Raw genomic sequence first — 13,865 nt, forward strand, 5'->3', positions numbered from 1 at the left:
TACGGTCAAACTAAACACTCTGGAAGTGAAGACACGCTGGTGATGCAATAAACGAGGCTGCTGGTTTAACGCCCCCTCTCAGTGTAACCATCCCTCAACCAACGAGCAGAAGCTTGTGTACAGGAGGATGAGGGGTGATGTTATAGAGGTGTACCAAATCATGCAAGGAATAGATCAGGTAAATACACAGAGTCTCTTGCCCAGAGTAGAGAATCGAGAAGCAGAGGACATAGGTTTATGGTGGGGAGGGGGGGGGGGGGGGGGAATTAATAGGAAACTGAGGGGTGATTTTTTTTTTTTACACAAAGGGTGGTTAGGGTATGGATTGGGCTGCCAGAGGAGGTAGTTGAGGCAAGTACTATTGCAACCTTTAAGAAACATTTAGACAGGTACATGTATAGGGCAGGTTTCCAGGGATATGGGCCAAATACAAGCAGGTGGGACTAGTATAGATAGGGCATGTTGGCGGTGTGGGCTAGTTGGGCCGAAGGGTCTCTTTCCATGCTGTATAACTATGATTCTATCAAAGCGCCCTTCCACCTCATTGAGAAATGCAATCCACCATATTATCTACAGCCCAGCGTCATTTGTACCAAAGGGATAACGCCTCCCCTGCCAATTACCCAACAAACTGTCCTGCACCTTCCCCATCCTTCACTGCTCCTGCCCACCAGACAAGCCCCCTACCAACGAGCAAAGTCTTTCCAACCAGTCGAACCCCTTCAAATCGCTTCTTCTTCCCATTGGCAAAGCCCCCTTCCTGCCCATCATCTCAACCCCTTCATCTTTTCCCTGGCCAACCCCTCTCCCTACCAAACATAGAATAGAACAGCACAGGAACCGGTCCGTCAGCCTACAATGTCTGTGCCGAACATGATGTCAAGACCAACTCTTACCTGCCTGCACATAATCCATATCCCCCCATTCCCATCATATCCTTGTGCCTGCCCCAAGTCTCACAAACGCAACCGTCGTATTTGCCTCCACCACTACCCATGGCAGTGCTTCAAAGGCATTCACCACCCTCTGTGTGAAAAACCCACGGGATGTGGGAGGAAACCGGAGCAGCTGGAGAATACCCACATGGTTACAGGGAGAATGTACAAACTCCATACGGACAGCACCCGTAGTCAGGATCAAACCTGGGTCTCTGGCGTTGTGAGGCAGCAACTCTACCGCCGTGCTACTGTGCCAGTCAGTATGGGCACCTGGTCTGGTGAGAGAGTGGAGGGTGCAAGTGACTTACTGTAATTACTGTTTTCATCCTTTGTGCCATTGATGCTTCCATCCGGCTGCATTTGTAGATAGAAGCCCTGTTGGCTGAATAACCTCGTCACGATACCTTTTAGCTCTGGGTCTGCGGGAAGATAGAAACAGAGAGAACTATGATCTCGGACGGACCGCACCAACTGAAATGCAATTCAGACCCTCGTACAGAGATACAGCATGGAGATAGGAAGGGCTTCCAGGGATACAAACTGATGATATCGGCTAAAGTTGGCATGGGCAAAGTGGGCCGAAGGGATCGTTTCCGTGCTGTAATTCAATGGGTGTAAGCTTGACATTGGATCAGACACATGAACTAAGACAAAGCAAGTCTGGCCTTGCGTAGAGGGTAGAGAAAGCAAGAAGGAAAATGTAATCTTGTCCGGATTAAACCACCAGTTGCTTGAAAATCGGTGGTGGACCTGTACATGGGTAGGAAAGGTTCAGGGAGTTATGGGTCAACACAGACAAATGGCACTAGCTTAGATGGGGAGTAGCCCAGTTGTTTTGAATGGTTTAGACACAAGGAGCTACAGGTGCTGGAATCTTGAGTAAAAAAAACAGTGCTGGAGAAACATCTGTGGAGGGGATGGACAGACAACATTCCAGGTGGATACAGGTGAGGGGGGAGGGAGGGGGGTGGGGGCAATGGTAGGCAGATAGGTGGAGTAAGTGACAAAGGACAGAGGCAAAACTGACACAAAGGGATGTCAGATATGGAGAGAAGAGGAGTGAAAGGCAAAGCCTAAGGGGGAGACATGGGGAAGGGTGAAAAGGGTGGATAGCAGGGAATTGGGAGGAATCTGGAGATGAGATATGAGCGTACAATGGAGGGGGAAGGAGTAGGGTGACCATTGGAGGTTGGGATGGGCTCTGTGAACAATGGTAGGCTCCTTGTTCTGCCCCTCCCTCCCTCATGCAAGTGAATGCCAGCAATAAAGTATTAAGCTGGCCGCAATGAAACTCATCTTGTAAGGGCCATGATCCAGAGGGTTTGGTTAAATTTGCACGTCGCACTCACATCTACCCCCACCGCACCCAGGTCATATATAGCCAAAAAGTCACGGCATTCACTGCGCAGGACAAAGAAAGTCTACTCACCTGTACAAACTGCTCGTCATGACAGCACATCAGTTTGCAATAAAGAGAAAGAGAGACATAGCATTAGAACACATCACATTTTACATTAAAAAAAATAAGTACATGGATAAAGCGAAAAACATTTTTTAAACCCAGATGCTTAAAATCTGAGACAATAACCAAAAATATGTTGGAAACACTCAGCAGGTCAGGCAGTATCTGTGGAGAGTGAAACAGAAATAAAGTGGAACAGAGTTTATTTTTCTACAGAATTTTGAAACATAAAGTTCTGCTTAACACCTGAATGTTTATTTTCATTATTGCAAGCCAAAAATACTAAAGGCTTTATGTTGCATTGTGTAATAGAGTATCATTCCACAAGTGTCAACAGAAGCAATTGTTTACCGATTTCAATGGTCACCCGCAGTGAAACGGACACACTTTGTTCTTCAGAGACAATGATGTCTGATTGCTGCAGGAAGGTTACATGAAATATTTTTTTTCCATGACTATTTTATGTCCCAACACAGTATTTTTTTTCTTCTTGTCAATTTCCAAACCAGCTCTAAAATCTGGTTGACATGAGCAAGTTGGCCGAATAGCCTGTCTGACGCTGTATCACTCGAACTGTTGAGCTGCTCTTGGAGTCACAGCATGTAACTGGTCCAGTTGAGTATATGGTCAATTGTGACCACAAAGATGTTGGTAGTAGGAGCTCAATAATGGTAATATCATTGAATGTCAAAAGTATATAGAGACACAAGGAACTGCAGATGCTAGAATCTTGTACAGATCACAAACTGCTGGGGGAACTCAGTGGGTCAGGCAGCATCCCTGGAGAACATGGATAGGCTGGTTCAGGACCCTTCTTCAGATTGACAGTCAGAACCATTTTTTTCCCCAGGGTGGAAATGTCAGACTCGAAGGCTTGGCTTTAAGGTCAGAGGGAGAATGTTTAAAGAAAATCTTGATCCCTCTTTTATAGCCAAGACTCTTTAATCCAGGCAGCCTTCTGATAGCCCTCTTCTGCACCCTCTCCAAAGCCTGTACATCCTTTCTGTAACGGAATGACCAGAACTGTACATAAAAGTTAAAATGCTGCCCACCCAAAGTTTTGTGACAGTGTTAATAGATACCGTTGGGTCCCTGTCACATGGGAGGCCTTGTCCCCCAATGCAAGCCGTTCCCCCAATGCAATATTCCAGCACTAACCCATAGCCCCCAACTGCGCAGGGGCGGCTCATTTCCCCTTATTCACCCTCCCCCATTAAACTTTTAAAAAAAATTACTTGCTGGCAGGAATATAAAAAAAAGTGATTGCAAAATTGTAGCTTGCAATTGCACTTGCTAGCAAAGATTATAGAGCTCCTCTAGGATCTTTGCTTGCTAGGGCTGGCAGGACTCAGTGTCCTGGGATAGCAACATTGTAGCGAGCAGGGCTACAATCCCATTGATAACTGTAAGTGACAGTGCAAACGGAAGAACACTTTTCTTCAATTGGGGTTTTGAAATTTAAAAAATGTGAATAACGTGTAATATAACATGAATCTGAACAAAAGTTGATACAAACCACCACATGACAATTGTAAGGTGGTCCAATAGTTGTAGCGCTATCGTGTACTGTTTTGGCATAATTTGACAACATCACCGAATCAGAGAGAACACGCACGCACACACGCACACACACACGATGAAACAAGATGAGAGTTTTACTATAATAGATAGATGAGAATAAATTCATTGGATTGAGTTAGAAGACGGATTCAACAGAAGGTCAGATAGACTGGAGCATGAATGTTGGACTAGTGAGAGGGAAATGGTTAATGCTTCAGGTCTGAAACCTTCGGCAGACCTGGGAAAGAAGGGAAAACAAGTTCATTTACAGCAGCAAAGAAGGTGGAGAAGGACTGGTAGCAGAAAAGGCACAGCTGCTGCTGCCTCACCGCGCCAGAGACAGGTTTGATCCTGGCCTCGGGTGCTATCTATGTGGAGTTTACACGTTCTCCCTGAGACCACTGGGTTTTCTGCAGGTGCTGTGGTTTCCTCCAACATCCCAAAGATGTGCGGGTTTGTAGATTATTAGGCCCTTCAATAAATTGCCCGTAGCGTGTGCAGAGTGGATATGAAAGTGGGATTATCAATAGCCAGCATGGACGGTTGGATGAAGGGCCTATTTCCATACTGTGTCTTTCAATCATTCAAAAAGGAATATCTCTGATAGGTCAAGTACAAATGGTTCAATTGCGGCCATTACAAGCACATTGTGCTTCTTTCTCTATGTAATAGAGTCATAGACCCATAGAGTGATAGAACGTGGAAACAGGCCCTTCGTACCAACATGTCCACACTGGCCAAAATGTCCTAACTACATTAGTCCCACGTTCCCACGTTTGGTCCTGATCTCTACAAACCTGTCCGATCCATGTACCTGCCTAACTGTTTCTTAAATGTTGGGATAGTCCCAACTACCTCCTCTGGCAGCTTGTTCCATACACCTACCACCCTTTGTGTGTAAAATTTACCCCTCAGGTTCCTATTAATTATTTTCCCCTTCACCTTAAACCGATGTCCTCTGGTCTCCGGTTCACCTATTCTTGGCAACAGACTGTGAATCTACGTGATCTATTCCTCTATAAGATCACCCTTCATCCTCTTGTGCTGCAAGGAATAGAGTCCCAGCCTACTCAACCTCTCCATATAGCTCAGACCCTTTAGTCCTGGTAACATCCTCGTAAATCTTTTCTGTACCCATTCCTGACAACATCTTTCCTTTAACATGGTGCCCATAACTGAACACTACCTAAATGTGGCACCAACAACATATTCTACAACTGAAACATGACCTCTCAACTTCTATACTAAATACTCTTAACTGATGAAGGCCAATGTGCCAAAAGCCTTTTTAACCATCCTATCTTCTATCTGCTGTTAAATTCTATCAACCATTCCTCAGCGCACCTGGCCATGACTTGTTAATAGAGAACAACCAAATTTAGCCTCACCCTATCGATCCTTTTGTTTCACTATCCTTCCACAATGCTACTATAAACCAACTTGGTTATCTCTCTAAACAAGACACAATGTGCTGAAGTAACTCAGTGGGTCAGGCAGCATCACTGGAGATCATGGATACAGTGCATTCAGAAACTATTCAGACCACTTTTTCCACATTTTGTTACATTAGGCTTATTCTAAAATGGATTAAATTCTCTTTTTTTTTAAATCAATCTACACACAATACATAATAAAAAAATGAAAGGTGTTTAGAAGTTTATGCAAAGTAATTAAAAATAAATTACTGAAATATCACATTAATTTAAGTATTTAGACCGTTTGCTATGACGCTCAAAATTGAGCTTTGGTGCATCCTGTTGCCGTTGATTATCCTTAAGATGTTTCTACACCTTGATAAAACAATTTCTGCAGCATTGCAGGTCCCGAAGAGCACAGTGGCCTCAGTCATTCTTAAATGGAAGAACTTTGGAACTACCAGGACTCTTCATAGAGCTGGCCGTCCGGCCAAACTGAGCAATCGCGGGAGATGGACCTTGGTCAGGGAGGTGACCAAGAACCCGATGGTCACTCTGACAGAGCACCAGGGTTCCTCTGTGGAGATGGGAGAAACTTCCAGAAGGGCAACTATATCTGCAGCACTCCACCAATCAGGTCTTTATGGTAGAGTGGCCGACGGAAGTAAAAGGCACATGACACCCTGCTTGGAGTTTGCCAAAAGGCACCTAAACAAGATTCTCTGGTCTGATAAAACCAAGATTGAACTCCTTGGCCTGAATGTCAAGTGTCATGCCAATACCATACCTACGGTGAAGCATGGTGGTGGCAGCATCATGCTGTGGGGATTTTTCAGTGGCAGGAACTAGGAGACCAGTCAGGATTGAGGGAAAGGAACAGAGCAAAGTACAAAGAGATATTTGATGAAAACCTGCCCCAGAGCGTTAAGGACCTCAGACTGGGGCAGAGGTTCACCTTCCAACAGGACAACAACCCGAAGTACACAGCCAAGACAGCGCAGGACAGCACAGGCTTCATGACTAGTCTGTGAATGACCTGGAGTGGCCCAGCCAGAGCCTGGACTTGAACCCAATCAAATATCTCGGGAGGGACCTGAAAATAGCTGTGCATCAACGCTCCCCATCCAACCTGACAGAACTTGAGAGGATCTGCAGAGAAGAATGGGAGAAATTACCCAAATACAGGTGGGCCAAGCTTGTAGCGTCATACCCAAGAAAACTTCAGGCTGTAATCGCTGCCAAAGGTGCCTCAACAAAGTACTGAGTAAAGGGTCTGAAAACTTATGTAAATGTGATATTTTAGTTATTTATTTTTAATTACTTTGCAAATATTTCTAAACACCTGTTTTTGTTTTTTTATTATGGGGTATTGGGTATTAAAAAAAAAAATTGTGATATAAAAAATGAATTTAATCCAATTTAAAATAAGGCTGTAATGTAACAAAATGTGGAAAAAGTGAAGGTGTCTGAATATTTCCAGAATGCACTGTGGGTGCCGTTTCAGTTCTGCTGCCTGACCCGCTGAGTGAAGAAGGGTCCCAACCCAAAACGTCACCTATCCATGTTCTCCAGGAACGCTGCCTTACCTGCAGAATTACTCCAGCACAATGTGGCTTTTTTTTGTAAACCAGCACCTGCAGTTCCCTGGTTCTACATCGATTATCTCTCTCTCTCAGTTCAGACAAAGGAACCGAAACGTGAAAACTTAGCGGTTTCTCCATCCGCAGACGCTGCCCCACCTGCTGAGAGTTTGTTTTTATTTCGGGTTTCCAGCATCTGTGAAAACTATTCTTGTTTTTCATTGAAAGTCATAAACAGTGAGCCACAGCAATGCACATGTGGAATTGTTCCTGGAATACGCAGCCAGAACACCGTAGGGAAGCCCAGTGATAAAAGTCTGGCTCTATGCTGCTAACTCACACCAAACCCTTGGTCTTTCAGCAGACAGTGACTAACTGTGCACACGGATGATGTGTGAAACCTTGCAGGGAAATGAAGAAGATAGCTGTCAGAATCAAGTACAACAGATGGTGATACATTTTCATTCAGCAAGTCCAGGAAGCAATCATTTCAGCGCTACAATGCCGCGACATTTTCAGAGCATCACCTAGCTCGGAGAAAGACATTTTCTTGTCACCATTGAAATCTTGCATGATTTTAACCAAGTCTAGACCAGAGAGAATACCTGAGGTTCATAATTCTGTTGTGGGACATAGAACCCAGAGGCATATACTCCTTATCTGGAGGCAATCTTTTAGTTTAGTTTATTGCCAAGTGTACCGATGCACAATGAAAAGCTTTTTTGTTGCGTGCTATCCAGTCAGCGGAAAGATTATACATGATTACAATCAAGCTGTCCACAGTGTATAGATACAAGATAAAGGGAATAATGTTTAGTGCAAGATAAAGTCCAGCAAATTCCGACAAAGATAGTCCAAAGGTCTCCAATGAGTTAGATGGGAGGTCAGGACCGTTCTCTAGTTTGTGATAGGTCGGTTCAGTTGCCTATAAGCAGCTGGGAAGAAACTGTCCCTGAATCTGGAGGTGTGCGTTTTCAAACTTCTGCACCTCTTGCCTGATGGGAGAGGGGAGAAGAGAGAGTGACCGGGGTGAGACTGGTCCTTGATTATCCTGGTAGCCTTACCTAGATAGTGCAAAGTGTAGATGGAGTCAAGGGAAGGGAGGTTGGTTTGTGTGATGTTCTGGGCTGCGTCCACAATTCTCTCCAATTTCTTGCTGTCTCTATTAACCACCCCCGTCAAAATCCTCACCTGATGTGAGGTGTTGCAATTTGGGAAGTCAAACCAGGGCAGGACTTTCACAGTGAATGACAGGACCCTGGGGAGTGTTGTATTGCAGAGGGATCTAGGAGTGCAGGTACATGGTTTTCTGAAAGTGGCATCACAAGGTGAAGAAAGCTTTCGGCATGTTGGCCTTCATAAGTCAGGGAATTGCGTATAGAAGTTGGGATGACATGTTACAGTTGTACAAGACGTTGGTGAAGCCACACTTGGAGTATTGTGTTCAGTTTTAGTCAGCCTGTTAGAAGAAAGATGGCAATAACATGGCAAAAGTGCAAGAAGATTTATGAGGGCCTGAGCTATTGTGAGAGGTCGGGCCGGCAAGGACTTCATTCCTTGGAGCACAGGAGGATGAGAGGAGATCTTGTAGATGTGTATAAAACTCTAATGGTCATAGATAGGAATAAAGCTTCTTCTGGGTGCCTCGGTTTCCTCCCACACCCCAAAGACGTGCCCCCATGCGGGATTGTAGGATAATTGGTGTTCGTAAATTGTGAAAGCAAGAACCAGATGGTAGAGGTTTAAATCAAAAGGGCAAAGATAGGAACCCGAGGGGCAGCTTTTGCACTCGGAAGGTGGAGGCTATGTGGAACAAGCTGCCAAATGAAGTATTTGAGGCAACATTTAGAAGATATTTGGACAGGTACATGGATAGCGAAGGTTGAATTGGATATGGGTCAAATGCAGGCAAATGGGATTAGTTTGGATGGGGCATTTTGGTCAGCAAGGACGAGTTGGGCCGAAGGGCCTGTTTCCGTGCTGTATGACTTTGATGGATTAAAAACACAGCAAGAAGCTTAATTGTGAATGAGAATTGCTGCCTGCACTGTCGCAGATCTGGAGCAGATGGGGAACATCAGTGAATACACACACACACAACAACAGTCAAGAAGACTTTTCCATTGAGATGCCTCTTGTTTTGTGATAAACAGGCACTAAACCACAGCCGAAGTCTTGCTGTCTTCTGAGACAGAAAAACACACGTTTTAAGACTTTAAGCCAATTAAGGCGGAAGAAAAAACAAATCAAAAAGTCCTTTCGGATTTGCAATCAAACCTGGCGTAGAGCCAGCACAGAAATCAGATTCACAACATCCATGGGATCAGAGCCAATTTTGCAAATAAATTGCACCGTACTGAAGCAGAAGGCAAGAAAAATAGACTGCATTTGGCAGAGGGCTGGACAATTGAATGAATGATTAAATGTCACTTTCTCAGAGATTATCAATGAGTGTACAGTGTACCCTAAAATTCAGTGTACATTGACCGCAAGAGTGCACCCCAAATTTAGTGTACCCTGACCAGAGTACCTCTAAACTGACCACAGCCCGAATATTCAGTCCACCGCAATCTTGGAGATTAACACTAATTTCAGAGTAATCCCAAATCCTGTAAACTGTTGCAATGATGTACCCCCAAATTCAGTAAACACTGGTCACGTCACTGCTCCCCGAGATGCATACACGCTGGTTAATGCTACACGCCCTAATGCTCAGTGTAGATGGAATACAGCAACAGTGTCACTTCATATTAAGGCCACATTAACCACAGAACCCACAAAGCCAAGAGTTCAATCCACACAGAGCAACGCAGTCAAGGATGATAGCAACACTAATCACAGCAACAGTGGGCTACACAATACTGCATCCACTGACTGTAGTAAGGGCACCCCAACATGCAACAGTGTACCCCGACTCGGTTTACACTGATCTCACCAACATTGTACCCTAAGATACAACGTAATGCACCCCAAGATTCAGTGTACACTGAGTGCAACAGTGCACCCTAAAATCCAGTGTACATGGACCAGTGTATCCCTAAACTGATCGCAGCCCCAATATTCAGTCCACCACAATCACAGCTACAGTGCACCCCAAGATTCAATGTACCCTGGATTCATCTACAAGTGCACCCAGAGATTTAGTGCGTATTGACCATTGCGCAGGGTACCCCAAGATTCAGTGCTTACTGACAACAGCTAAGATTGTGATTCTGACCAAAACATCAGTGTACCTCGAGATTCCCTCTGATCACATCGATGGTGAACTACATATTTCCTAAACCAGGATTGAATATAGGCACTCCCCTACTTAGGTAATAGGCGACTAACGTAAACTCGCACCTGCGTAAGCAATTTTTTAAGCCCACTGACATCCACGTGGTCTCCATGTTGGAGCTCCTCCCGTGGTCTCCGTGTCGGAGCTCCCCCCCCCCCGGTCTCTCCGTCGAATAGTGAATATACACATGCGCAGTAGCACTTCCGTTTCCGGCCTATCTAACATCCGACTTACACAAGGGTCCACGTGCGAGCTATAGAATCATGCAGCATGGAAACGGGCCTTTTGGCCAAACTTGTCCATGTTGACCAAGATGTCCCATCTGTACTAGTCCCACCTACGCATAATTGACACATATCCTTCTCCTATCCATGTACCGACCCTAATGTCTCTTCAATGTCGTTTTCATACCTTCATGGTTCGAGAGCTAACTATCTGGAGGGGCTTCGAAGATGGACACTGTGCTGGAGTAATTCAGCGGGTCAAGCAGCGTCACTGGAGAAAAGGAATAAGTGACACTTCGGGTCGAGATCTTTCTTCAGACTGAGTCAGGGCAGAGGGAAACTAGGTCTGCATCTGGAGGGGCAGTTCAAAGGCCATCACAGCTCTCTGGAAAAACCTGGGATAAAATGCTGAGAGAGCTGTCCAAAAAAAAAAGACCAAACATTCAGAGAACTAATCTTTGCACATCAGACTGCCATGTACTTGACCCCAGATACTGATCAAAGCACTGAAGCCAAATTGGAATGGTGGTGCATTAACAGTCATCTATCTGCTAGAAAGCATTTGGATTATTAAATGAATTATACAATGCGTTCCATGTCTGAGTGAATCCTGTCTAAAATCATTTTGTTTTATATAACTGGAGAATTGTGTCGGGTCTTTAGAGGGATGCTCTATTCTGAGAGCTTTAATGGAATTCAAGCAAGTGAAGAGAGTGGCATGTTGGAAGGTGCATTCAGTAAAACGCAGATAAAGGCTTTCTGCTTACCTCCAGCAACACACAATGGCAAATATCAACACAGCTGGCACGGACAACATCCCGTACAGCCAAATTTGGTGCCTCGGTTCCATGTGTGACCTTTCTCATAGAACTGCACAGCACAGGAACTGGCCCTCTCGTCTATGACATTTCCACCCTGGGAAAATGTCAGCACAATGTAACACAGTGGCACAGCAGTAGCGTTGCAGAATGGTCGGTGTGGACTCGGTGGGCCGAAGGACCTGTTTCCGCACTGTATCTCTAAACTAAACAGTGCAGCAATGGAACAAGCTCTCGATTCTTTGGCATGTACACCCTGGGGAAATGTCAACATAATGTGACACATTGGCATAGTGGTAGAATTGCTGTCTTACAGTGCCAGAGACCCTAGTTCGATCCTGACTTACAAGTGCTGTTTGTACGGAGTTTGCACATTCTCCCTGTGACCACATGGGTTTTCTCCAAGTTCGCTGGTTTCCTTCCGCGTCCTAAAGATGTACAGGTTTGAAGGTTAATTGGCGCCTGTGAAATGTCCCTAGCGTAGGATGCAAAAGCGGGATGATATAGAACTTGTGTGAACTGGTGATCAATGTTCTATGTGGATTCGGTGGGCCGAAAGCATGTCACACTCTCTCCAAACTATACAAAGTAAAAAGGGGAAAAATGGGGAATTGCAAACATAGAAACATAGACATAGAAACATAGAAAATCGGTGCCGGAGTAGGCCATTCAGCCCTTCGAGCCTGCACCGCCATTCGATATGATCATGGCTGATCATCCAACTCAGTATCCCATCCCTGCCTTCTCTCCATACCCCCTGATCCCTTTAGCCACAAGAGCCACATCTAACTCCCTCTTAAAAATAGCCAATGAACTGGCCTCAACTACCTTCTGTGGCAGAGAATTCCACAGATTCACCATTCTCTGTGTAAAAAATGATTTTCTCATCTCGGTCCTAAAAGATTTCCCTCTTATCCTTAAACTGTGACCCCCTAGTTCTGGACTTCCCCAACATCGGGAATAATCTTCCTGCATCTAGCCTGTCCAACCCCTTAAGAATTTTGTAAGTTTCTATAAGATCCCCCCTCAATCTTCTGAATTCTAGTGTGTACAAGCCGAGTCTATCCAGTCTTTCTTCATATGAAAGTCCTGCCATCCCAGGAATCAGTCTGGTGAACCTTCTCGGTACTCCCTCTATGGCAAGAATGTCTTTCCTCAGATTGGGAGATCAAAACTGTACGCAATACTCCAGGTGTGGTCTCACCAAGACCCTGTACAATTGCAGTAGAACCTCCCTGCTCTTATACTCAAATCCTTTTGCTATGAATGCTAACATACTTTCATTGCCTGCTGCACCTGCATTCCTACTTTCAATGACTAGTGTACCATGACACCCAGGTCTCGTTGCATCTCCCCTTTTCCTAATCAGCCACCATTTAGATAATAGTCTACTTTCCTGTTTTTGCCACCAAAGTGGATAACCTCACATTTATCCACATTATACTGCATCTGCCATGCATTTGCCCACTCACCCAACCTATCCAAGTCACCTTGCAGCCTCCTAGCATCCTCCTCACAGCTAACACTGCCCCCCAGCTTTGTGCCATCCGCAAACTTGGAGACGTTGCATTCAATTCCCTCATCCAGATCATTAATATATATTGTAAATAGCTGGGGTCCCAGCACTGAGCCTTGCGGTACCCCACTAGTCACTGCCTGCCATTCTGAAAAGGACCCGTTTACTCCTACTCTTTGCTTCCTGTCTGCCATCCAGTTCTCTATCCACATCAATACTGAACCCCCGATACCGTGTGCTTTAAGTTTGTATACTAATCTCTTATGTGGGACCTTGTCGAAAGCCTTCTGAAAGTCCAGATATAACACATCCACTGGTTCTCCCTTATCCACTCTACTAGTTACATCCTCGAAAAATTCTATAAAATTCTATAACCCCGCTAGGACGCATGCGTGTCATATCGCTTTCACGCTTGTGAAACGACAGGCGGGGTGGAGCGTTCCCTCGCAGCGGTAAGTTTGAAACCGCGACCTGCAGGTAAGTGACTTACTCTGCAGTAGTTTTTGTCCCCGCGCTGTTTTTACACAGGGGGGGGGGAAGCTGGACAAAATAGTGTCCACAAGTGCTGCGAGTGAAGCTGGCTGGGGAGGACCGTGAAGTTGCGGGAGTCAGCAGCAGCTGAAGGCACAAGCCCCGTAAGTGGGATCAGCTGTGCTGACTTTTGGTCCCGCGCCGGCCAGAACACCACGGCCGGGTGGGAGACTATTCAGAATGGGGCCGTCGACTTTGACAAGTCAAAACGGCAGGAGGCGGGGTGGAACGACGTTCCCCCGTAGCGACAGTTTAAACCTGGACCTGCAGGTAAGTGAAACTGCGGTCTTTATTCTCCCCATACTGTTTCACAGGTGGGGAAACATGGAGAGCTGTGCAAACAACGGCAGGCGGCACAGGAATCACCCGTAAGGGAACAGCTGTGCCCGACTTCGCTCCCGCACCGGCCAGATTAAACACTATGGCTGGGCGGGAGACTATACAGAACAGAGCCATTGGCTTTGACAAGTCAAAATGGCAGGAGGAAGGGTGGAAGGACGTTCCCCCCTTAACGGCAAGTTTTAAGCCTGGACCTGCAGGTAAG

The 13,865-nt window shown here is 45.5% G+C and overlaps 1 protein-coding gene across 1 annotated transcript in view; it reads right to left on the reverse strand.

Moving 5' to 3' along the window:
* The window catches only part of fgf12a (fibroblast growth factor 12a), a 72,227-nt gene that overhangs the window by 46,173 nt on the left and 12,189 nt on the right, over positions 1-13,865 (reverse strand). The window contains exons 2-3 of the mRNA XM_055645807.1: positions 2,368-2,376; positions 1,247-1,357 (exon numbers count right to left, since the gene is read on the reverse strand). Coding sequence (XP_055501782.1) covers positions 1,247-1,357; positions 2,368-2,376 — 120 coding nt within the window. The remainder of the gene's footprint in view (positions 1-1,246; positions 1,358-2,367; positions 2,377-13,865) is intronic.

This window comes from Leucoraja erinacea, chromosome 14 (genome assembly GCF_028641065.1).
Source record: "Leucoraja erinacea ecotype New England chromosome 14, Leri_hhj_1, whole genome shotgun sequence".
Taxonomy (NCBI): domain Eukaryota; kingdom Metazoa; phylum Chordata; class Chondrichthyes; order Rajiformes; family Rajidae; genus Leucoraja; species Leucoraja erinaceus.